Source organism: Pipistrellus kuhlii, unplaced genomic scaffold, assembly GCF_014108245.1.
Source record: "Pipistrellus kuhlii isolate mPipKuh1 unplaced genomic scaffold, mPipKuh1.p scaffold_m20_p_8, whole genome shotgun sequence".
Lineage (NCBI taxonomy): Eukaryota > Metazoa > Chordata > Mammalia > Chiroptera > Vespertilionidae > Pipistrellus > Pipistrellus kuhlii.
Window position 1 is genome coordinate 27253600 of NW_023425584.1, and position 24247 is coordinate 27277846.

At 40.2% G+C, this 24247-nt stretch overlaps 1 protein-coding gene across 15 annotated transcripts; it reads left to right on the forward strand.

Moving 5' to 3' along the window:
- The first annotated feature begins 4 nt into the window (after positions 1 to 4).
- BRD8 (bromodomain containing 8) lies at positions 5 to 24037 on the forward strand. 15 transcript variants are annotated; one of them, XR_004985489.2, is made up of 22 exons: positions 9 to 229; positions 1167 to 1263; positions 8088 to 8157; positions 8760 to 8809; positions 9034 to 9156; positions 9740 to 9820; positions 10246 to 10310; positions 11762 to 11898; positions 12427 to 12645; positions 13027 to 13171; positions 14213 to 14422; positions 15023 to 15303; positions 15647 to 16099; positions 16407 to 16500; positions 16703 to 16749; positions 17488 to 17717; positions 18083 to 18175; positions 18358 to 18426; positions 18814 to 18991; positions 20119 to 20250; positions 23049 to 23297; positions 23667 to 24037. XR_004985489.2 is itself a non-coding variant. In XM_036423316.2 (22 exons), exons 1-22 carry the CDS (start codon positions 211 to 213, stop codon positions 23724 to 23726), a joined length of 2898 nt encoding a protein of 965 aa, XP_036279209.1. In that variant the 5' UTR covers positions 11 to 210; the 3' UTR covers positions 23727 to 24037. The 15 variants fall into 15 exon arrangements, 12 of the variants coding, with proteins under 12 accessions (XP_036279213.1, XP_036279215.1, XP_036279216.1 ...); XM_036423316.2 differs by lacking the exon at positions 23049 to 23297 and adding an exon at positions 22013 to 22057 and having other exon boundaries at positions 11 to 229; XR_004985490.2 differs by having other exon boundaries at positions 13 to 229; positions 20146 to 20250.
- The last annotated feature ends 210 nt before the right edge of the window (positions 24038 to 24247 follow it).

Sequence of the window (24247 nt, forward strand, 5' to 3'; positions counted from 1 at the left end):
GAGGTTTCAGCCCTCATCCTTGGTCCTTTAGCCCGTTCCTTCTCAGGAGCGCCAAGGAGAGCTGGTTGAAGACGCTTGTTCGTCTCGGGGTGGGAGACTACATTTCCCAGGAGACACACGAACAAACGCCCAAACTATTTCCCAGACTCCCCCACGTCTCGGACCTCTACGAAGCCGTCTTCCCTCGGGGGCCGAAGACTTCGGGCCAAGATGGCGACCGGAACGGGCAGTAAGTATCGGCGCTGTTTTGCGGGGAAGGCTTTTGTAGAGCCGCGGCCGGGCCCCTGGTTTCCGTCACGCGCTCGGGGAAGCCCATGATGTTCCTGAGAGCCCAGAGTCGTCAGAGACTTTCGCTCGACAGCGTCGTGGAAAGGCCATTATTTGGGGGTTCAAAAGAGTAGGGGTCTTGTGTCTTAGGGCAGCCGCGGAGGTTTGAAAGCAGCAGCTCAGCAAATCCTTGTACGTTTGGGAACTGTGGGGAGTGAGGGTGTAAAGCTGCTCTAGAGACGCGGCGTGCAGACCAAGACGTGTTGTGAGCCGTACCGAGTGGCCGGCACCTCAAAGAGCCGTTCACACTCGGACCAACCTTTGTGGGCTCCTGCTGTCTGCCACAGAGAAATGGGAAATTTTCTGCCGCCAGGGAAACCGCGTCTCTTGCATCTCAGCCATTTTCCTCTGTTTTGTGGACTGACAAGATCTTTTAGGCCTGACAACTCAAGGGGGCGGGGAGAGTCTGAAAACAGTAAACAAGTTCATGCTTGGGAGGAGGCGGTGCAGTGAGGGGGAATGAAATAAAATCCTGGGAAATGAAATAAAGTCCTGGAGTTCACATTGGGATAAAATATGTATTATTAAAACGGCCTTTTGGGAAAACTGCTTTATCTTAAATCTGACGTTGTTTTTTTTTTTTTAAGAATATTTTTATAAAGCAGGGTAGTCATGAGGAAATTAAATATTTTACCAGATACTCATTGCAATTTGCACGCAATGAATAGGTACCACCCATCCAGTGGTGATATTTTACTAGCGAGGTGAAAATTAAGATTTGCTGAGGGAGCTCACTTTGTCCTTACAAGTCGGGATGTTTTATATTAGGCTTTTAGACCTCCCTTTGGGGCCAAGAACTGGTGCCTCAGGGGTTGCTTCTAAACCTCCTCTCCTTTCAGAACACAAGCTGTTGAGTAGTGGCCCCACAGAACCATGGTCCATCCGAGAGAAGCTGTGTTTAGCATCTTCTGTCATGCGGAGTGGGGATCAAAATTGGTAAGGTATTTCAGATGTCTGGTTTCTTGGGTCTTCAAAATAGTTGATTTAAAAAAAAAATTTTTTTTTTTTTTTACATTACTGGATTCCTGTAATTAGTCATACTGACCTATAAGCAGTATCTTCCTATATAATAAAGGGTAATATGCAAATTGATCCTAAGTGGGGGACAACAGGTTGCATTGACACACGCCAAACACCAAGGGACAGACACTCAATGCAGGAGCTGCCCCCTGGTGGTCAGTGCCCTCTAACAAAGGGAGCTCCACTCAGCCACAAGCCTGGCTCACCTCTGCAAGCTTAATAGCAGTGATGGTAGGAGTCCCTCCTGCCTCCTCAGTAGCTCTAAGGATGTTGACTGTGGTGTAGGCCCGATCTCCTGAGGAGCAGGCCTAAGCTGTTGGACATCCCCCAAGGGGTCCCAGATTGCAAGAGGGCGCGGCTGGATTGAGGGGACAGACCTATATTATATATTAATATATATATAAAAAAGTCTAAGCAACCGGTAGCTATGACATGCACTGGCCACCAGAGGGCAGACACTAAATGCAGGAGATACACCCTCCCCCCCCCCAAAGTGTGCTCCCACAGTGGGAGTACTGCTTAGCTGACCGAAGTAAGCTGGGCCCATGGCTGGCGAGTGCAACTGTGGCAGCATGAGCCTCTCCCACCTTGGAGGCAGCGTTTCTGAGCTGCAGCCACAGGCCGAGAGGGGCTGGATGAGCTGGAGTGGTGCCCGCCTGGCTTGGGCTCCTCCCCCGCTGCCTGCCGCTTCAGGCATTACTACATCCCTCAGCAGTCCAACATCTCCCAAGGGGTCCCAGATTGTGAGAGGGCGCAGGCCAGGCTGAGGGGCCTTGCCCTGGGCCTCTAAGTTTCTTTTATACAACTTTATTAAGATTCTAGAGGCCTGATGCATGAAAATTCATGCACTGAAGGGGGGTTTTCTGAACCCAGCCTGCCCCCTCTCTCAATCTAGGAGCCCTCAGGGGTGGGAGGCAACCCTACCATCAGGGGAAGATGATGCCCCATCACACCTCTGCTGCTGGCCCTAGGAGGCTGAGGAGACTAGGGGACTCTGGAGGCAGGCATCCCACTGGGGCTGCCATCTTTGAGGGTGGGACAGTCAAATAACATTTTTTCTCCTTATTGGCTGTGGGTGCCACCATATTTGCAATGGTGTGAGTGTCATTTAGCATATTCCCTCTTTATTAGATAGGGTAATTTACATGCCATAATATTAACCCAATGCATTCACAGAATTTAGTATATTCAGAGTTGTGCAACTGTCAGTCACTGTAAAATCTCCACCTCATCTAATTATTTACTTTCTGTTTATTCTGGACATTTCATGTAAATGAAATATTTGTGGTCTTTTATGACTGGATTTTTTTTACTTAGCATAATACTTTCAAGGTTCTTATTATATCATTTATACTTTTTCTTTGTATGACTAAATGATGGTCTGTATGAGTATACCACATTTTGTTTATCCATTCATCAGTTGATGAGCATTTGTGTTGTTTTAAGTCAATGTTTAACTTTTGAGGAACTGAAAAATTATTATTTTTTTAATTGATTTCAGAGAGGAAGGGAGAGAGAGAGAGAGAAATATCAGTGAGAAAGAATCACTGATTGACTCTTCCTGCATGCCCCCCACTGGGGATCTGACCTCTTGGTTCATGGGTCGACAATTAAACCACTGAGCTACACCAGCTGGGCTATATATATGGGTTATAATGAACTATATATATAAAAATGTGGGTTCAACATTTTTTGTCTTTTTTTATTATAGCTGTACTATGAATATGTAATGATATCTCATTGTGGTTTTGATTTGCATATACCTAATGCCTAATCTTGAATACCTTTTTATATGCTTATTAGCCATGTGTATGTCTACTTTGGAGACATTTCTGTTCAGGTACTTTAATTATATTTATTACTAACTTTAAAGAGTTCTTTACCCTGGACACAAATCCTTGTCAAACAACTTTCAAATACTTCTTTTTGTGTGTGTATTGTCTTACATTTTTTATTGGTATTGTTGATTACTCAAAAGTTTTTCATTTTGATGTGTCCAATTTATGTATTTTTTTTTCTTCTGTTTGTGTTTTTGGTGTCATAGCTAAGAAACCATTTAATTTTATGCTTTCTTTTAAGAGCTTTATAGTTTTAGCTCTACAATTATATGCTGGGTCCATTTTGAGGTAATTTTATGTATGTTCTAAGGCAGGGGACCCTTTTGCATGTAGATATCCACTCTCCCAGTACCCAGTATTTGTTTAAAGACACTGCTTTCATTGAATTGTTTTGGCACTCCAGTATTTCTTTTTAAGTATCAAATAATAGGACTGTGGTTTCCAACTTTTTTGCTACTAGGACATACACTTTTTCATTTTTAACGTTTTTACCTCCTCCTTTCCCTCAGGATCCAAGGCCATTTTAATTGTCTTAAGCCTTATAGTTTACTATACACATTTGTGTTTACATGGTATGCCTCTTCTACTTTAACCATTCAGATGAGTTTACAAAAGCAGTTACTGGTCACCTTTAGTATTTCTGCCACTTTATATTATTTTTTTATTTTTATTATTTTTATTTTTTAAAAATAAATTTTATTGATTTTCTTACAGAGAGGAAGGGAGAGGGATAGTTTGAAACATTGATGAGAAACATCAATCAACTGCCTCCTGCACACCCTCTCCTGAGGATGTGCCCCAACACTCCATTCCCTGAGCCAAACCAGCCAGGGACACTTTTATCTATTTTAAAAATAACTTTTCAAAGATGTAAGTGGGGCCATAGCTGGTTTGGCTCGGTAGGTAGAGCGTTAGTCCTTGGAGTGAAGCATACGGTTTGATTCCGGTCAAGGGTGGGTACCTGGTTTACAGGTTGGATCTCTAGACCTGATCAGGATGCATCAGGAGTCAACTAATCGGCGTGTGTCTCTCATATCCATGTCTGTCTCTCCCCTTCCCTTCCACTCTCAAAATCAATGGAAAAATGACCTCAGGTTAGGATTAACAAGCTAACAGACCAAAAAAAAAAAAAAAAAAAAAAGTTCAATTTATATTTCACTTGAGTTATATTTAAGTTAAATCTGAGATTTATCAATTTAGTGTGGTTCATCTTGTGTTGGGGTTTACCATTTACTTTGATTCAAGAACAACTGCTACATAGAATATCTCACACCTTTTTTTTTTTTTTTTAAATATACTTTATTGATTTTACACAGAGAGGAATTGAGAGGGACAGAGAGTTAGAAACGTCGATGAGAGAGAAACACCGACCAGCTGCCTCTTGCACACCCCCTACCGGGGATGTGCCCGCAACCAAGGTACATGTCCTTGACCGGAATCGAACCCAGGACCTTTCAGTCCGCAGGCTGACGCTCTATCCACTGAGCCAAACCGGTCCTGGCTCTCACACCTTTTTTAAAAAAAATGTTTTTATTGATTTCAGAGAAGGGAGAGGGAGAGATAGAAACATCAATGATGAGAGAGAATCATTGATCAACTGCCTCCTGCATACCTCCTACTGGGGATTGAGCCCACAACCCAGACATTTGTGCTTACTGGGAATCAAACTATGTTGAAGGGAAGGGGGTGGGTGGGCAGAGAAATATCCACAGAAACACATTAATAGTTGCCTTCCACACTTGCCCCAACTGGAACTAGGAATCAAACCTGCAACCCAGGTACATGCCCTTGTCTGGGAATTGAACCCAAGACTCTATGGTGCTTAGGTCAACACTCCGACCACTGAACCACACAGGCAAGGACTGAACTGATTTTTTTAAACAAACCGTCAAGGAAACTGGTTTGGAATACAATCTAATCTGTATATTTTCTCACAATTTTATTAGAAAAATAGCGTGAAAACACTTTGAAATTTTAAATTGGTATTTGTTGAGGAAGTACTAGGACAAGGTTCAAAATTCAAAATGGTACAGTGTCTTTCTCCCTCATGTTAGCAGTTTCTTGTGTGTTTCTCTAGGCATTAATTTTGTAAATATGAACAAAAATATATTTTCTTTTTCCTTTTTAAATATATTTTTATTGATTTCAAAGAGGAGGGGAGAAGGAGAGCTAGAAACATTAATGATGAGAGAGAATCACTGATTGCCTGCCTGTTGAATGCCTTTGCTGGGGATGGAGGCCACAATGTGGGCATGTGCCCTGACCTGGAATTGAACTGTGAGCTCCTGGTTCATGGGACGATGCTCAACCATTGAGTCACACCAGCTGGGCATATTATATCTTTTAGGTCTTTATATATCTGTATATCAGGATCTATCTTATTGCTGCCTTTTTTAAAAAAAAAAAACAACAGCTACATGATATTGTTTTTGGATATATCATAAAGTTGTACTATCTTAATGGACATTTGCCTACACAAATACAATCTTGCATAGTTATGTATAAGTACTATCTAAGATAAACTGAAAGTAAAATAATTGGATCAGCCGAAACCAGTTTGGCTCTGTGGATAGAGTGTTGGCTTGCAGATTGAGGGGTCTTAGGTTTGATTCTGGTCAAGGGCATGTACCTTGGTTTCGGGCACATCCCCAGTGGAGGGTGTGCAGGAGGCAGCTGATCAATTTTTCTTTCTCGTCAATGTTTCTAACTCTCTACCTCTCTCTTCCTCTCTGTAAAAAAAAAAAAAAAAAAAAAAAAAAAAATCAATAAAATATACTTAAAAAAATAATTGTATCAAAGAGTTTATATGAGTTTATAAAATTTGACAAATATATTGCCCTACTCAGAGATTGTTTCAATTTATACTCCCTTTGATAATATACCAGAATGTCTGTTTTCTATACCCTGGTTCATAGATTGTGTTTTTTATCTTGGACAGTATTATAAAAGGTGAAAAATAGTTTTCCTTTTTTCATTTGCATTTTATTCTGTGATGAGTGAGGTAGAATATTTTCATGTGTTAAGGAGCCAATTTTGTTTCCATCTATAAACTGATTTTTCTATTTGATTATATCCTCTTAATTTGGGGAGCTCCTTGTGTATTGGAGAGATTAATCATTTGAGGTGTGAGATGCAGCTTTTTGCGCCATCTGACTTATTTATGGTGGTATTTTTACCTTAAAACTTTTAAGCCCTCACCAGATAGCTCCATTGGTTAGAACATTGTCTCAATATGCCAAGGTTGTGGATCCCTGGTCAGTCCAGTAAATACATAAATAATTGGAAAATCAAATCCATCTCTCTCAGTGTGTTTCTGTTTCTCTCTGCCCCCTCCCTCCCTCTCTCTAAAATCAATCAATAAAAATAAATAAAATATTTTTAAAATGTGATTTAATAATTTTCTTTTACAGCTCTTGGATTTTGTGTCATAAATAGAAAGATCTTCTTTAGTCTGAAATATAAAATAGTCTATGATTTCTTCTAGTACTTTCATGGTTAAATTTTTTTGAACATTTAAATCTTGGGTGTATTTAGGACTTTTCTCAGTATAAGTTATAAATTATGGATCAAATTTTAAAAACTTTTTAAAGTTATGAAATATTTCAACCTTAAAAGAGAAGTATGGAGAATAATCAATCTAGATTGCCCATGTATTCAGTACCTGGACAGAAAAAAATCTTAATATACTTAAAAAAAAATCTCATTCTGGTCCAACTCTTTTCATTTTTGCATGTTTATACTTGCAACTTTTTAAAAGGTTGTATAATTACTTCATAGCAGAAAATTGTCAGCTTTTTTAATATTGTTATATTCATATCACCACATATATTCCATGGTTATATTTATGGACTGTTCAATATTTCATAGAGTTAGAGAGTCATATGGTAAAGATCCTTTTGCAGTCATTAAGGAAAACCTAACTATTCACCATTCTGATCAAGTTTACACTATACTTCTTGGTGCTTGCTTATTTTGTTAATGTTTTTTTTTTTTTTTTAATCCTCACCTAAGGATATTTTTTCCATTGATTTTTAAAAAATATTTTTTATTGATTACAGAGAGGAAGGGAGAGGTAGAGAGGGATAGAAACATCAATGATGAGAGAGAATCATTGATTGGCTGCCTCCTGCATGCCCCAACCAGGAATCAAGTCTGCAACCCAGGCACATGCTTTTGATTGGAATCAAACCTAGAACCCTTCAGTCTGCAGGCCAGCGTTCTACTCACTGAGCCAAACCAGCCAGGGCTCCATTGATTTTTAGTGAGGGTGGAAGGAAGGAAGAGAGAGAGAGAAACATTGACATGAGGAAGACACATTGGTTGCCTCCTACATACACTCAACGGGGGCAAGGTAATGAATCTACAACATAGATTACTTGCCCTTGGCTAGGTATCAAACCTGTGACCCTTCTGTGCAAGGACTGATGCTCTAACTCTGAGCCACACCAGCCAGGGCTGTTGCATTATTTTCTTATTATTACATTACTAGGAGAGCTGTATTTTTGGATCAGAAGAACATTTTTAGGTCTGTATTATATTATAAATTGCTTTTCAAAAGGCAGATCTTTCTAAGAAGTCAAAATCAACATAAAAGTATTTTCCCAAATGAACAGAAATGATGCTTTATTAGGTTCTAATACCTTCACTTCACCTAGGAAATACATCACCTAGGAAAACTTTAGCAATGAATCCTTCTAAATGACTTTAAAGTAATGTTATTTTCCATAGTCACATTTGACAGTATACCTCCCAGTGGCAGTTTTCCCCCCCCCAAGGTTTGTGCTTCAAACATTGAACTGTCAGTGTACTTTTCCTCTCTGTGCCTTCCCCCATCTTTTGCGCCCCCCCCCCCTTCTTTTTTTCTTCTGTTTGGTGTGTATTAAGGCTTTTCTTATTTTATAGGGTATCGGTTAGCAGAGCAATCAAGCCCTTTGCAGAACCTGGCCGCCCTCCAGACTGGTTCTCGCAAAAAGTAAGTTCCCAAGCAAGTTTTAGAGCAGTCTCTGAGATGTGAAGTGGGTTCCTTGCCTTTTAATCACAAGACTTTTATACCATGAGGAGGGAGAGTACCTTTTCATTATCTGTTGTTTGCTTATCTATCTACGTATGCTCATTTTACAAATTACTATTGTCAGTGTAGCATAATTGTTAAGAGCCCCTCTTCAAAAGAAATATCTAAAAGTAAAAAAAAAAAAAAAAACAAAACCCCAAAAAACCACACAGAAGAGCCCAAGCTTGGGATTAAATAGATCTGGGTTTAATATGACTCTGCTTGAAAACTTTGGACAATGAGCTTCAGTTTTCATTTGTAAAATAGAGATAAAAGTTGCTTCAGGATTGTTTTGAAGATTCAACTGAGGTAATACCTATAAAACATTTAGCACAGTGCCTTGCATATGGTAACTACTCAGTAGATAATAGCTATAAATATTGGCTATTAGGTTATCTTTTTATTTTGAGCTGATTTGACACTAAGTAATTTGCTCTCCTAGAAACACTCATGTCTCCCTTCTCTAAACTTTAGTATGTTTAAATTTTCTTGGCTTGCTCATCTTGCACTTTTTTTTTCCATAGCATTGTGCTTCTCAGTACTCTGAACTTCTAGAAACTACCGAGACCCCAAAGTAAGTACAAAATCAGGCACTCAAGTTAAATCTCTTTAGTGGATTGAGAGTGTTTACTGAGGAAGTCTTGGTTTATTAATATATCTATTTATATTACTGGGTGATAAAAGTATTGGAGAAGTTATCTGTGGTTAGATGGTGGTTGAAAAGGCTCAAAGAAAGCAAGTGGGAATGGGAATAGATATTCTCTTATTCAAATGTGTATATGTTTTCATTTTCCACAGACGGAAACGGGGTGAAAAGGGAGAAGTGGTGGAAACTGTTGAAGATGTCATTGTTCGGAAACTGACTGCTGAACGAGTTGAGGAATTAAAGAAAATGATAAAGGAAACCCAGGAAAAATATAGGTACTTTTCAGAGAAATGCCAAATGATTGGGGGAGACAAAAGAGAATGACTTCTAATATTGGTCAGGATTTTATTTATTTCTAACATTTTAATATATTTTTATGGATTTCAAAGATGAATGGAGAGAGAAACATCAATGATGAGAGAAAATCATTGATCAGCTGCCTCCTGCATGCTCCCAACTGGGGATCAAGACCACAACTGAGCATGTTGCCCTTGACCCTGGAAATTGAACCCGTGACACTTCAGTCAGCAGGCTGAGTTTCTATCTACTGAGCCAAACTAACTAGGGCAGGATTTTATTTTTATTTTTCTTGATTTCAGAGAGAGGAAGGGAGGGGAAAAGGGAAGGATGGAGGGAGGGAGAGAGAAACATCAGTGAAGAGGTAATCATTAATTGGACACCTCTTGTATTTCCTCCACTGGGGGCCCACATCCTGGACATGTGCTCTGACTGAGAATCAAACCGTGGCCTCCTGGTTCATGGATTGACGCTCAACCCCAGAACCACACCGTCTGGTCAGAATTTTTTAAGTAGCAGATTAAAAAACCCAAGTCTATCTACCACCCTTTCTTCCTACAGACGACTGAAAAGAGATGCAGAACTAATTCAGGCCGGGCACATGGACAGCAGACTGGAGGAGCTTTGCAATGACATTGCAACGTGGGTTACATTATGTTATTATTCTTATACTTTTTTCTCTTTACCCCCTTTTCTCCTCTAATAATCTGGCTTATTTTCTCCTTCTGCCATTCCTTTAAGACTTGGAGAGATTCTAGAAAGGGAAAGCTGCATAGTGGCCTGGTATTGGGAGGGGGTGGGGCAGAATGAGTTCTAGAAAGTAATGAGATAGAACATTACAGTATGAGAACATAACTTAGTTCTAACTTAAAAGTGGCTTTAGTTTGTGTGGATGAAGAACTGGTAATTAGGCAATACTCTCAAAATTTCCTATTCTGCTGATACTGATTCCTTTTTAGCCCTTTCATCCAGAAACTGCTAGCCAGGCAAATAATTTCCTTGTCAGGCTCTGTGAAACGTGGAGGTGCTAGAGCTGGCTAAAATCTAACCTTTAATTTTCTCTTTAGGAAAAAGAAATTGGAGGAAGAGGAGGCTGAAGTAAAGAGGAAGGCTACGGATGCTGCATATCAAGGTAAGCTGAGCCTAGTGACTATTTAGCGATTGACTATACGGTATTGCATTCTAAAAGCAATTGAAAACTATTTTATAATGTAGAATCCACTGATTCCAATTTACCTGCACTTTCCTTTGTCATCTCTTTTATCAGAATAAAAACATCCCTTTGTTTCCTGGAAAGAACTCTTAGAAAATTAGCTTTGCTCAAGTCTCAGTAGATCTGTGTACTTTTAGGATACAAAGGTTTGAAAATAAAGATGTTGAACATAATTAAGATTTTAGAAGTCAAAGGCCTATAAAAAGATTGAGAATATTCCAGGCACTGGATAAGAAGAGGAACTTAAGCATTTGTAATTCTAGGAATACATGCTCTGAGTTCATGAGGTCTTTCTTTCTTGTTAGAAGCAGAATCTTAAAAAAAAAAAAAATGTTTTTATTGATTTCCAAGAGAAAAAGAGAGAGAGAGAGAGAGAGAGAGAGAGAGAGAGAGAGAGAGGGAGAGAAACATCAATGATGAGAGAGAAGCATCGATTGGCTGCCTCCTGCATGCCCCCTACTGGGGATTGAGCTCAAAACCCTGGGTATGTGCCCCAACTGGGAATCAAACTGTGATCTCTTGGTTCATGAGTTAACACTCAATCACTGAGCTGCACCAGCTGGGCAAAAGCAGAATCTTAAAAAGTTGTTGAGAAGGCTGTTTAAACCATTTTCCTACTCAAGGATCTTTGGGATAATTGAATAGTTTAAATGTTTGCTTAATGTGCTCAGCTGGTGAGGTTCAGTTAAGCATTGGACTCATACACCAAAGGTCCGTCAGTTCAATTCTTGGTTAGGGCATGTACCTGGGTTGTGGGCTCATTCCCCGATATGGGGTATGCAGTAGGCAGCCGGTTGATTGGTCAGTGTTTCTCTTCCACTGATATTTCTCTCTCTCTGACCCTCCCCCTTCCTCTATTTCTAAAATTAATAAAAACATTAGTTTTCAATTCCTTTTTTTAGATAAAAAATTAAAAGGTGTTTGTTTAAGAATTTCTTTTGGATAAACTTTCTTATTTCCCAGAAGTGTTACTGAAGTCTTTTCAAAAACTTACTTTAACACTGCAGTTACTCAGAATAGGCCAAAAGAAAAAAAAATTTCTGAGTTTTAAATTTCATGAAAGGACCACATATGATACTATGTTCATCAATTTGATGTGCAAGTGTGCAATAAATATATACTTTCCTTCCTATCTGCTTTATGTCTTTCTAAAGTATCCATAGATCAAGCTGAGATTTAGAAATGTGAAAAGGCCATAATAGTGAAAATGAAAATAACAGACACAAAAAAGAAAGCTTTCTAATCCAAACTCAATGTTGTTTAAGTAATGCACTATACCTGTTTGTCCTTCATTATATAATAGCCAAGAAGTGTCTAGTTTCACTTAATTAATCTTGAAGACTTAGAAATTGTTCTCTTATATGTTCTAGCTCGTCAAGCAGTAAAAACACCCCCTCGGAGGTTACCCACTGTGATGGTTCGATCTCCTATAGATTCTGCTTCCCCAGGAAGTGATTATCCACTTGGGGACTTGACTGCAACCACTATGGAAGAGGCCACCTCTGGGGTGAGTATATTTCCATATGCAGGAATTAATCAGCAAAGGGGCAATAAGCCAGCAGAGAGCTGAGTGATGAGGAAATCACTTTTGGCCTGGAGGCAACTTCCTCTCTTGGTCTGTATGTCAAAGACTTGACCTTGCTCTGTGCTCTTAAGATAAGGATGGACCTAAAAACATTGAGGCTTTGAACTTTTGAGAGATAGGTAAAAGACTATGTCAAGGAATTGTTTGTAAGTGTATTAGTCCTATGAAATTCAGGCTGAAATAAGGAACAGTTGTTTTGTAATATATTGATAGTGGGTAAGAAGTTTGTATAAAAGGTAGGTTGGGTGGGGTGATTGGATCATTATGGGTAGATGTAAAAGAAACAATTGTGGGGAAGAAAGTTATGGCTGAGAGCAGGAGGATAGGGGGTTTCTGGGCAGATCCACTCAGGACTAAAACAATAATAGTTAGACACACTAACCCACCCAGATTAATAGGGAACCTTTCAGAGTTTGAGAAGTCAGATAAAGGTTCTCTGTTGTCTCTTAGGTAACCCCTGGGACTTTGCCGAGTACCCCAGTCACCTCGTTTCCTGGGATTCCTGACACCCTTCCTCCAGGCTCTGCACCCTTAGAAGCCCCCATGACCCCAGTAACAGATGATTCACCCCAGAAAAAGATGCTTGGACAGAAAGCAACTCCACCCCCCTCCCCTCTGCTGTCAGAGCTCTTGAAGAAGGGCAGCCTCCTGCCTACTAGCCCCAGACTGGTATGGAGACTTCTGTGGGTGTTTGAGAGCTGTGGTGATTTAACATTTTGGAAGGGAGTGCCTGGGACCTAAAATATGACATGGAAAAAAAGATTCAAAAGAGGAAAAAATCTCCTAAATGTTAATTAATTTTAAAAAAAATCCAACACAATAAGTTGATAGTATTCTTGGATCCTGAGGTATTTGAAACCATAATTATTTTGGTTCTCTTCTCCAGAGAACTCTTGTTACAAAATTAAGAGTTTCCCTTGGGCCTGAAATTACTCTCTTTGGATATTAACTTTTATTTTTGTAAAGTTTGGTCAACTGCTGGAGCTTTTTTGGGAAGTGGTAGTAAAGGAAAGCTTGAGTGTAGCCTTCACCTCTATTCTTCCCTGATAGGTCAATGAGAGTGAAATGGCTGTGGCTTCTGGCCACCTGAACAGTACAGGTGTCCTCCTGGAGGTAGGCGGGGTCCTTCCCATGATACATGGTGGGGATTTGCAGCAAACATCTAACACTGTTGCAGCTTCCCCTGCTGCCTCAGGTAAGTCATCACTTTTCCATTACTCATTTTACTTTAGAGATATTGAACTTGGCATTGATAGTCCTTGGTTTCTAGCCTTTGTTACTAAGCAATTGTTAATCCTAGATTTAAAGTCCAACCTTGGAACTATTTAACTTGTTAAATCCTGTAGTGTCCCAGATTTTAAATCCATTTCATCTTCAAAATATTGATAGCCCTGGGTGATCACAGCATAGATATTAGAGGACTAGAGAAATTAATAGTGAAGCTGCTTCTCTGGGGCTTGCAAATCAAGATACCTGAGTTTATAGAGTAGAGGATTGAGATTTAGATTCAGGGAATTGGACTTGAGTCTCAGGCCTACCACACTCTGGTTTTGTGACTTTGGCTAAGAAACTTAACTCTTGAGCCTCAGTTTTCTCTTTTATTAATTGCAGTGTTTATACTTTGCAAAAATGTAGTGAGAATTAAATGTAAGGCAAAAAAAAGCCCTTTACAAAATACCAAACAAACATTGGCATTTGATTTTGGTTGGTTTATGACACACTTTAGCAGAGTGACATTTATTCAGACCAGTTTTTGTTATGTTTAATTTTTTTTCTGAGGAAAAATTACCATCCAATTTTTATATACATTGTGACTTCTAGTGCTTTGGGTCATTCCTATCTTAGTATAAGACAGTGGTTGGCAAATTCAGTCAACAGGGCCAAATATCAACAGTACAACGATTGAAATTTCTTTTGAGAGCCGAAAACCGACTTCTGTGCATGGGCTATGAAGTTTCATTCGCACAGTATGTGTGAGCCTACACATGGTATTTTGTGGAAGAGCCACACGGGGCCAAAGAGCCGCATGTGGCTTGCGAACTGCAGTTTGCCAACCACTGGTATAAGATATTAAGTAAAATTAGAGAAAGTAAAGTTATAGGTAATGAGTTTATTCAACAGGAATTGCTTTCATCCTTTGAGATTAAAATTTTCTTGGTTGTGTCTTAAAGTGGCCATTGCTTCTTATTTATGTTCTTCTTTCTTACCTCATTTTGTGTACCTCTTTGTCTGTTAGGTGCTCCCACTCTTTCCCGGCTTTTAGAAGCTGGTCCTACACAGTTCACCACACCTCTTGCTTCCTTCACTACTGTTGCCAGTGAGCCTCCAGTTAAACTTGTGCCACCCCCTGTAGAGTCTGTGTCCCAGGCTACCATTGTCATGATGCCTGCGCTACCAGCACCATCCTCTGCTCCGGCTGTCTCCACTCCTGAGAGTGTAGCTCCAGGTGCGTCCCTGACCCACGCCCTGAGCAGCTGCTAGGTCCAAAATGTCAGTTAGAGGTGATCAAGAGCATTAGCTCTAATTCACATGCCTCTGTTCTGTTCCCCGTGGACATTTGTCATCTTTATACTTAGAAAAACAAGGATATGAGAAGAGGTGGGTGGGCATTTATGTGTTGGGGAAAAGGCCAAATGTACACATAGGAGTGGCGTTGAGAATATGTTCTCACCTTACTTTCTGGATTAGGGGTGTCGAACTCAATCAGAGAAGGGGCCAAAATCTAAAATCCAGCCTAAATCGCGGGCCGAATGGTTTACTCAACAGTCATAAACTGTCATTCTGATGGAAACGCAGCGGAGTGCAGTGATGACAGCGCGGTGTGGGCCACATTGCAAGGCCTGGCGGGACGGATTTGGCCCGCGGGCCTTGTGTTTGACACATGTGTTCTAGATAAACTGGGAGAAGAAAACAGGCAGATATAAGAACTTTTTCTAAGCTTTAGTGTATGGGGACTTGCCATCTGTCTACATCCTTGATGTGATCTCCATGTAGTTGTTTGGTTCTAAATAAATTTCTGAGATACTTTTCTCTTCCTGTTATTCAGTGAGTCAGCCTGATACTTGTGTTCCCATGGAGGCTGTGGGGGATCCACATACTGTGACTGTTTCCATGGATAGCAGTGAAATCTCCATGATTATCAATTCTATCAAAGAGGAGTGTTTCCGATCAGGGGTAGCAGAGGCTTCTGGAGGATCAAAGGCTCCCAGCATAGATGGGAAGGAAGATTTAGATCTGGCTGAGAAGATGGATATAGCTGTGTCTTACACAGGTGAAGAGCTTGATTTTGAGACTGTTGGAGACATCATTGCTATCATTGAGGACAAGGTAACTATTCAGCAACACCCAAAAGAATCTCTCATGGGTCATACATAGGCTTCTCTCCTTAGCCTCTCCTTGCTTCTCATAGTAACAATTACATAAACAATTTTCATGCCTCTGCCCACTTCCATCTCTGTAGTCCCAAAGCCCTTTGGTGCTGATGTACTAGTTATCTCCTGAGCCATCCCTATGTTATTGATTTGCACATGACAGATGCCTGTCCATGATTGCTTCTAATACATGTTGAAAATAGAGAGAGAAGCTGCAGATTCAGGCCATCTTCTTCAGTGCTTACAGAATTGAGGTAATTGGGCTTCTGTGACTTCAGCATGTATGTTTTATGGGACAGGTAGATGATCATCCTGAAGTGCTGGATGTGGCAGCAGTGGAAGCAGCATTGTCGTTCTGTGAAGACAATGATGATCCTCGGTCTCTGCCTGGCCCCTGGGAGCACCCTGTGCAGCAGGAACGGGACAAGCCAGTACCTCTTTCTGCACCAGAATTGACAGTCAAGCAAGAGAGGCTGGACTTTGAGGAATCAGAAAACAAAGGAATCCATGAACTGGTAGACATCAGAGAACCTGGTGTTGAGATCAAAATGGAACCTACAGAACCAGAGCAAGGCATTTCAGGAGCTGAAATAGTCACTGGGGTTGCTCCAGCCACATGTATGGAGCCACCAGAACTCAGGAATCAGGACTTAGATGAGGAACCCAGAAGTACTGCAGCTGGAGAGATTGCTGAAGTAGATGTTGCCAGTGGGAAAAGCGATGAGACTGCACTTACAACTGTAAAGACAGAGGTATTTACTATAAGAGCCTGGGAGGGTGGAGGGTTATACCTTAGGTAAGAAGTGAAAGTTTAGGCCTCTATGGGTTTTTTTTGTTGTTGTTGCATTCCTGAATTTTAACATGTTTGATGTGTCTAAAGTGTATAAGTGTGATCAGTGCTATACATACATATACTTATATCTATTAAATATATTAGAATCTAATTACATGGATAGGACTTCGAATTGCTTATATAGTCACATTATCATTGAAGAATAAAAGTGTGTAAGCTGTAGTGATTTACCAGTACTTAGGGTGTTTGTTGTTTTTGGTCTTTAGGCATCCCCAGGGAGCATGCTATCTCCATCACATGGCTCAAATCCCATGGAAGATCCTTTAGAGGCAGAAACTCAGCACAAATTTGAAATGTCAGGTAAATAATAAGGCCAGAAAATCTGTAATCTGTAATTAACTTGAAATCTTTTTGCTTTAGCTTCTGAGGGATTGTGGGTTGTGGGCAGGTAGAGGAGATAGAATAGGTCAGCATGCAAAGGAGAGCAGCAGGGGATTATTGTCCATAGGAAGGGGAAGGCTAAGGTGGAAAACTCTTCAGGTAGTCTTTCTCTCCTCTGCAGACTCATTGAAAGAAGAATCAGGGACTATTTTTGGAAGCCAGATAAAGGTATTTCAGACTTTTCTTTATTCCTATTGGTGTGTGACTAGATTTTCCTATAGCACTACATTTTTAACAAATTTCCATAAATTCCCATCTTTATTCTCTGAGATGAGACTGGTTTAGGAGTTGCATGGGAAAGAGCTGCAGTGGACAGTTAGGTGTAGTGGGAATATTATGGCAACATGTGCTTCCCATCTGAAAATTTAGGAATATCATACAGACCTTTCTTTGCATATAGTGCACAAAGAAGCTTTGATATATTCAGAGTGATGTATCAAATGAATAGGGATATTAGAGATAGGGAGAACATATAAGAAATTAAGTTATTAGTTACACTATTAAGAGGAAATCATTTTTTTAGAATTACTGAAGTAGTATTAAAAGACTCAAATAAAGCGATGAGTTCTTGCTCCATCAGATAAGACACAAAATAAAAGCTATTTTTGATAACTTTGTACCCAGGGTCAGAGTTCCTCTCAAGAGCAAGGGGAAAGAAGGAACGCCTCTTAGCTTAGTCTTAAGTAAGTAGCTTTTTTTGTTTCTTCCTTTTAAAAAGATCCTGGCTTTATCCAGGCTCTAAATTACTTGATCACTCAGTGTCTTTAAGTGGATGGTAGGATAAATGGTAGAGGGCTTAGTGAGGAAACAGTGTGAGGTCATTTTCTAGAACTGATCTAACCCAAAAGGCAGATTATGTTTAATAACACCTTGCATAATGACTTTGCTTACATTTGCTAACTGGAGCACACTGTGTCTAAGGATGCCCCAGGTGAGGATGAGGAGGAAGATGGAGTCAGTGAAGCAGCGAGTCTAGAGGAGCCTAAGGAAGAAGATCAAGGAGAAGGCTACTTGTCAGAAATGGATAACGAACCCCCTGTGAGCGAGAGTGATGATGGCTTTAGTATACACAATGCTACTCTGCAGTCCCACACACTGGCGGACTCCATCCCCAGCAGTCCTGCTTCTTCACAGTTGTGAGTATCTAAGATTCTTCCTTTGAGGTCAAGGCAGTGAAGGTCAGAAGTAGGAGAGGATCTTTTCTTTAATCTTACTTTTTCATCTTCCCTTTCTTGACTTGGAGTAAATACAGGCATACCTTGGGGATACTTTGGTTTTGTTTCCCGACCACCACAATAAACTGAGTATCACAATAAAGTGAGTCATAATCTTTTTGCTGGTGGAGGGTTTTGCCTTCAATTTGTAAAAAAAACGTAACATCTTTCAAGCTCAGTAAAGCAAAGCACAGTAAAATAAGGTATGCCTGTAGTTGACAAGAAATAATTAGGACTTTTTTTTTTAAACTTATGCCTAGTGGAACTTCTGTATTTTTTTATTTTAGCTCTGTCTGTAGTGAGGATCAGGAAGCTATTCAAGCACAGAAAATCTGGAAGAAAGCCATCATGCTTGTATGGAGAGCTGCAGCTAATCATAGGTGAGTAGGGGCTTTACCAGTTAGTAAGAATACTTTCTCCTCTCGTTGGTGACTAGAAGAATATTTGAGTAGGCTTATTTGAGGCTAGAGGCATTGGCTCTTAACAACCTTCAGCTACTTAGGTTCTCTCACCTCTGCTTTGGGGGACAAGCCAGTAATTGCACCTTATTCTCTTTGGACAGATATGCCAATGTGTTTCTGCAGCCTGTTACAGATGACATAGCACCTGGCTACCACAGCATCGTGCAGAGGTAAGCCATAATCAATTCAGCATGGCAACTTCGCTGGATTGTAAGTTGTTCAGTCTTAGTTGATTTTTGCTTTAGACGGTAAGTTTAAAGCAAATGTTTTTGATGTGAGTAAAGGTGACCAACTGCTAAACTGATTATTTCAGCAGCTGGATCACCAATGATAGTCTAAAAGAATTAACCCCTTCTATATTCTTTCTCAGTATTTATTATACAGGCTGATTTTTGTTTTTGGGTTCAGTACATGTTTCAGGGTGAGGGTTTAGTGTTCCAAGTCCTGGCAGCTGGGATTAGCAGGATGTGTGAGAAGATCTAAATGGTAATAATATATTCAGGGATCCAGTTGAGTCCTCTTCCCCGCTCATGAATTTACCTGTTGTTCTTTTTCAGGCCAATGGATTTGTCAACAATTAAGAAAAACATTGAAAATGGACTGATCCGCAGCACAGCTGAATTCCAGCGTGACATTATGTTGATGTTCCAGAATGCTGTAATGTATAATAGCTCGGATCACGATGTCTATCACATGGCAGTAGAGATGCAGCGAGATGTTTTGGAGCAGATCCAGGTACTTTGTAGGATCCTCAGTTTTTGAGCATGGATGAAATGAAAATACTCAAGGGAATGATTCACATTGATGTCAGGAAAAGGGTGGCTTTTACTTGGAATAGCATTAGGCAGAAACACAGGAATATGAAATTTTATTTTTGCTGGATTCATGTTAAATATATTTTTATTGTTTTCAGAGTGGAAAGGAGAAGGAAAGATAGATAGAAACATCAATGATGAGAGAGAATCATGGATCCAGCTGCCTTCTGCACGCCCCACACTGGGGATCAAGCCCACAACCTGGGCATATGCCCTGAGCAGGAATCGAACTGTGACCTTCTGGTTCATAGGTTGATGTTCAACTACTGAGCCATGTCTGCTGGGCTCATGTTACTTTTTTCATGTTGGCATGGTAAATGAGTTGTGAGAGAATAGTCATCTTTCTTGGGCAAATTTCCTGAAATTTTAATATAAAATACTTATAAAATGATTAACGTATATTTTGTATTACATTAAGTATAACTATAGTAGACAATCAACAAATAGAAACTTATTTCTTTTTTTTTCTTTTTCTTTTTTTCTTTTTTTAAATATATTTTTATTGATTTTGTACAGAGAGGAAGGGAGAGAGATAGAGAGTTAGAAACATCGATGAGAGAGAGTCATCGATCAGTTGCCTCCCGCACACCCCCTACTGGGGATATGCACGCAACCAAGGTACATGCCCTTGACCGGAATCGAACCCGGGTCCTTTCAGTCCCCAAGCCGACGCTCTATCCATTGAGCTAAACCTGTCCCGGCTAGAAACTTATTTCTAACCTATAAATGCATTGCCAGGCACCTTTTGGGATATTAAACTTGAAGGGATGTGGTCTATCTCTGCAGAGTCTGCCAAATTACTTAAATTACTTGGTAGTCTTTGGTTCATCTAGTTTTATTCTTTCTTAGAGAATAGAAATTTCAATCCTATGTTATAGCCAAAAAAAAAAAGAGCCATTTGGCATTTTTAGATTCTTAAATGTACAACGAAAATTAAAAGTGAGTGTTTTAAATTTCTAGAAGTATTTGAATGCTGATTGCAAAAGGGTACTATATTTACAAAGCCTAAGGTATCTTTAATTCTTCCCTACTGGATCTGGTCTCTAGGGCCAACTGTGTTTCTTCTCCCTACAGCAATTCCTGGCCACACAGTTGATTATGCAAACATCTGAGTCTGGGATCAGTGCTAAAAGTCTTCGAGGAAGAGATTCTACCCGCAAACAGGATGCTTCAGAGAAGGTGAGGAGACCAAGAAAGAGCCTGTTTGCCATTGTTCCAGTGCTAGAAGTCTGAAGCATCCAAAGAACTTTAGGTTACAGCTTGGTATTGTTGGGCTTCAGTATTCCAGTGGTGTACATACTAGGTATACCGGTTAATAATGCGGATTTTTTTCAATAGATGGATTTCCACATATGTTGATATCTATGCTATTTTGTTGTATTGACAGCAAGCTTCAAAACTTCATAAGTCAAATTTGCTGAAGGTGTTAACATCATCCATATTTTTACGTTTAAAAATGTCGAATTTCGTGCCAAAAAAAGAGCATTTGTGGGAAGTTTTAATTCATTACTTTATTTTGAAGAAAAGTGCTGCTGAAAGTTATCCTGTACTTCAGGAAGCTTATGGTGAACATGTTCCATTTTTCAATGGGAAAGATTTTAAAAGAAGGAAGATGGGTGCCACATCAACTGAAAGAAAGACAAATGGAAAACCGAAAAGTCATCAGTAAAATTTGCTTCAACGGCATGAAAGAAAGTCTTTTTTGCATTGAATTGTGACTGGCAATGAAAAGTGGATTTATTTTGAGAATCCCAAATGCACAAAATCATGGGTTGATCCAGTTCAACCATCAACATCAATTGCAAGGCCAAATCACTTTGGAAAGAAGACAATGCTCTGCGTTTGCTGGGATCAGGAAGGTGTGGTGTATTATGAGCTTCTAAAACCAGATGATACTGTTAATACTGATTGCTACCAACAACAAATAATCAATTTGAACCATGCTTTGATCGTGAAACGACCAGAATGTGCCAGAATATACGGCAAAGTAATTTTCCTTCATGATGATGCACCATCACACACTTCAAAACCCGTTAAAGACACGTTAAAAGATCTTGCCTGGGAAGTGTTAACCCACCCGCCGTATTCACCAGACCTCGCTCCTTCACATTACCACTTGTTCCGATCAATGGCACACATACTTTCTGAGCAGCTCTTCAAAATGTACGAAGAAGTGGAAAATTGGGTCTCTGAATGGTTTGCCTCAAAACAAGAAAAGTTCTATTGGGATGGTATTCACAAATTACCTGAAAGATGGGGGGAAATGTGTAGCTAGCGATGGACATTACTTTGAATAAAGTACTTTAAAAAAATATATATCTTTATTGATTTCAAAGAGGAAGGGAGAAGAGAGAAATATCAGTGATGAGAGAGAATCATTGATAGGCTGGCTCTTGCATGTCCCCCACTAGGATTGAACTCACAACCTGGGCATGTGCCGTTGGCCAGAATCGAACCTGGGATCCTTCAGTCCTCAGGCCCTCTATCTATTGAGCCAAGCCAGCCAGGGATGAATAAAGCACTTTTGATGTTTCTCTTAAAAGTACCGTGTTTTCTTTTATTACAAAATCCGCATTATTAACTGGTACACCTAGTACAAGCCTTAGAATGTTGGTCGTTTGCTTCCATCTAAACAAGAAACCTACTGTGACTGAAAGGCCCAGTCACATGGGAGAAATTGTGAGCTGAGTGAGCAAATTACTAATTCTTCTGAGAGTGCTCACAAGGTGGGAAATGTCTTGGCTTGTAACAATTGCAGACCATTAGTTTCTGTTCCAGAGGCATAATGGCTAGATTGCTTTTGGGTCTCTTTCTTCTTGTTCTTGAGTTTTTAAGTTTTGTCTTTGTGTGTGTGGTGCTTGTTTCTCTGTCCTGAGGTTTGGGGTGCTTATGGCTGAGAGTTTCTGTGGAACCTGATCAGTGTTTGTTTGTCCTCTAACAGGACAGTGTCCCCATGGGCTCTCCTGCCTTCCTTCTCTCTCTCTTTGTAAGTATTGAATGGCTGCAAGGGGTGGTGCCACAGAGATTCTCTGCTCCCGCTGGGGGTGGGTGGCAGAGGGAAAGCCAACATGCAGATGTAGCAATGTGTTGAACTGTTTATTCAGGTAATTGAATAAGAACCTGTCTCTTCTTCTGCATTCCTGTCTTTCTGCATGTGTGTGTGTGGGCTGGGTAGGGACTTTTTATGAGTTCACTGGGCTGGAATGAGGTATTGGTAAGGATCTAGGATGTACTCCTCCTCATTTCCTGACTCCTTTAGCCAATTCTTTTCTTACAAATAGAAAATTATTCAGAGAAGCAGCTACTAGCTGGCTTTTGAAAGCGTTCCTCATACTAGATACTCAACACACAGTTTTTATATTTTCCCCTAATAATAAGTTGCAAGACTGATGCCTACATACATAAGCATTCAGTAAAATATAAGATAAAGATCTCGGTAACAATGACTGCTGCAGATAATAGTGGCTGGTACAAATAGTGATAAGCCTAGGAAAGCTAGACTAAAGACCTATTCCTTTCTCCATGAATTGGAGACTCTGACTGTTATTCATTTTTGGGTGCTGAGACATGATATAATGGAAAGGGCATTAGGCAAGATAGAAAAGCCACATGATCTTAAATTGACTGGATTATGTCTTGGAGCCTTGTTTTCCTCATCTGTCTGCTGGAGCTAATATAATGATGTACCTGTCCAGCCTACCTCACAGGGATGTTGTGAGGATAAAATGAGATAAGGGGTATGGAACTGGCTTGAAAAAAATTAAAATGTTATACAAATACAAGATGGTATTTTTATTTTTACTGTTGCCTCAAAGGCAACTTGTGTTGGTGAGCTCTAAATATTTGAGTTCTTAAATGTTAGAAATGTAAAAATGGCCTGGCCAAGCAAAAGTGTTCATCCATCTTGCCTACAGGCCTCAGCCTGTACCACAGACAGAACACTATAATCTCCGTTCTTTTTTATTGGCCTGCAACAGTGACTCTGGATCCCAAGCAATTGGCTGGCTGTTACAAGGCTGGTTAATAGGATCTTTTATCTATTGAAGACAGCAATGTATTGCACAAGAGGAAGGATCTGGGCTGCAGGGAGAGAGCAGCAGATGGAAAGAAGCCTTCTGATTGTCCTGATCTCATGGAAAACAACTGTCAGGTGGTGCTAGGGAACTAGTGCCAGGGTCAGTCTGCAGGAAAGGCCTTTCTTTAGGGACCAACAAACAGCTGGACAGGTATGTTAGCTAAGAATCTCACTATCCACTGCCCTTTCTGACTCTCCCACCTTTTACTCTTCCTGTTCCTTTGCACATAATTTGGGGGCTGCGGAGGGATGACAAATAGTCATTTTGTGGGCCCCAGATGAACTCCAGCAACCTCTGGTGGGCAGGAGCAAGATACTCTGTACTACATATTCTCTTACAAAGTACTACCAGGTGATTTTTACTACACACTATGGGAAGACATATTATGTCCCTCATTTCCTGGATTTTTCTGCTAATTCCCCTCTCCCTTAAGAAATCAAATCCCCAGCATTCTTGTTCTTTCCTTTATTTTTTAACCAACTCACTCATGCTCCCTTTCTTTGTCTGCCTGTTATTTAGGATGGTGGCACCAGGGGGCGCCGCTGTGCCATTGAAGCAGATATGAAGATGAAAAAGTGAAGTCTCAGAGTACCCTCATTGTGCTGAACCTGAAAAGAAATAAACAAGTTAAAGTTTGGGCTTGTGGGCCCAGTTCCAGAAGTGGGAGATACAGAAGAGGAGGCTCCTGGGCCGTGTGACATGATCTGGGAAAATCTCAGAGAGTTGGAGTAGCATAATTGCCTGTTTTAGGGCAAAAATCATGGGCTGTGTTAATGTCCTAATGTGTAACTAACAGATAGTAGCTAATTTGTACTGTCTTGTGAAGTGTACAGACTTTTAAAAAAATCTGTGAAGTGTTTGTGTTCAAAATAAACTCTGAAAGAAAACTCGTCTTTGGTGTGTTCTTGTGTGTGTATGAAACCTGTGATTTCTTCTGCATGATAACTATTTCGTCATTTGTTAGAGAGGGAACGTGGTCTTATAAAATGAATTACTCTGTTACAACTCAGAGAAGGTAAATAACCAAGATTTAATTTGTAATGTTTTAGAGCAGCAATCACCAATTTTTCCGGACCTTACGGACCACCAGTGGTCCAGAG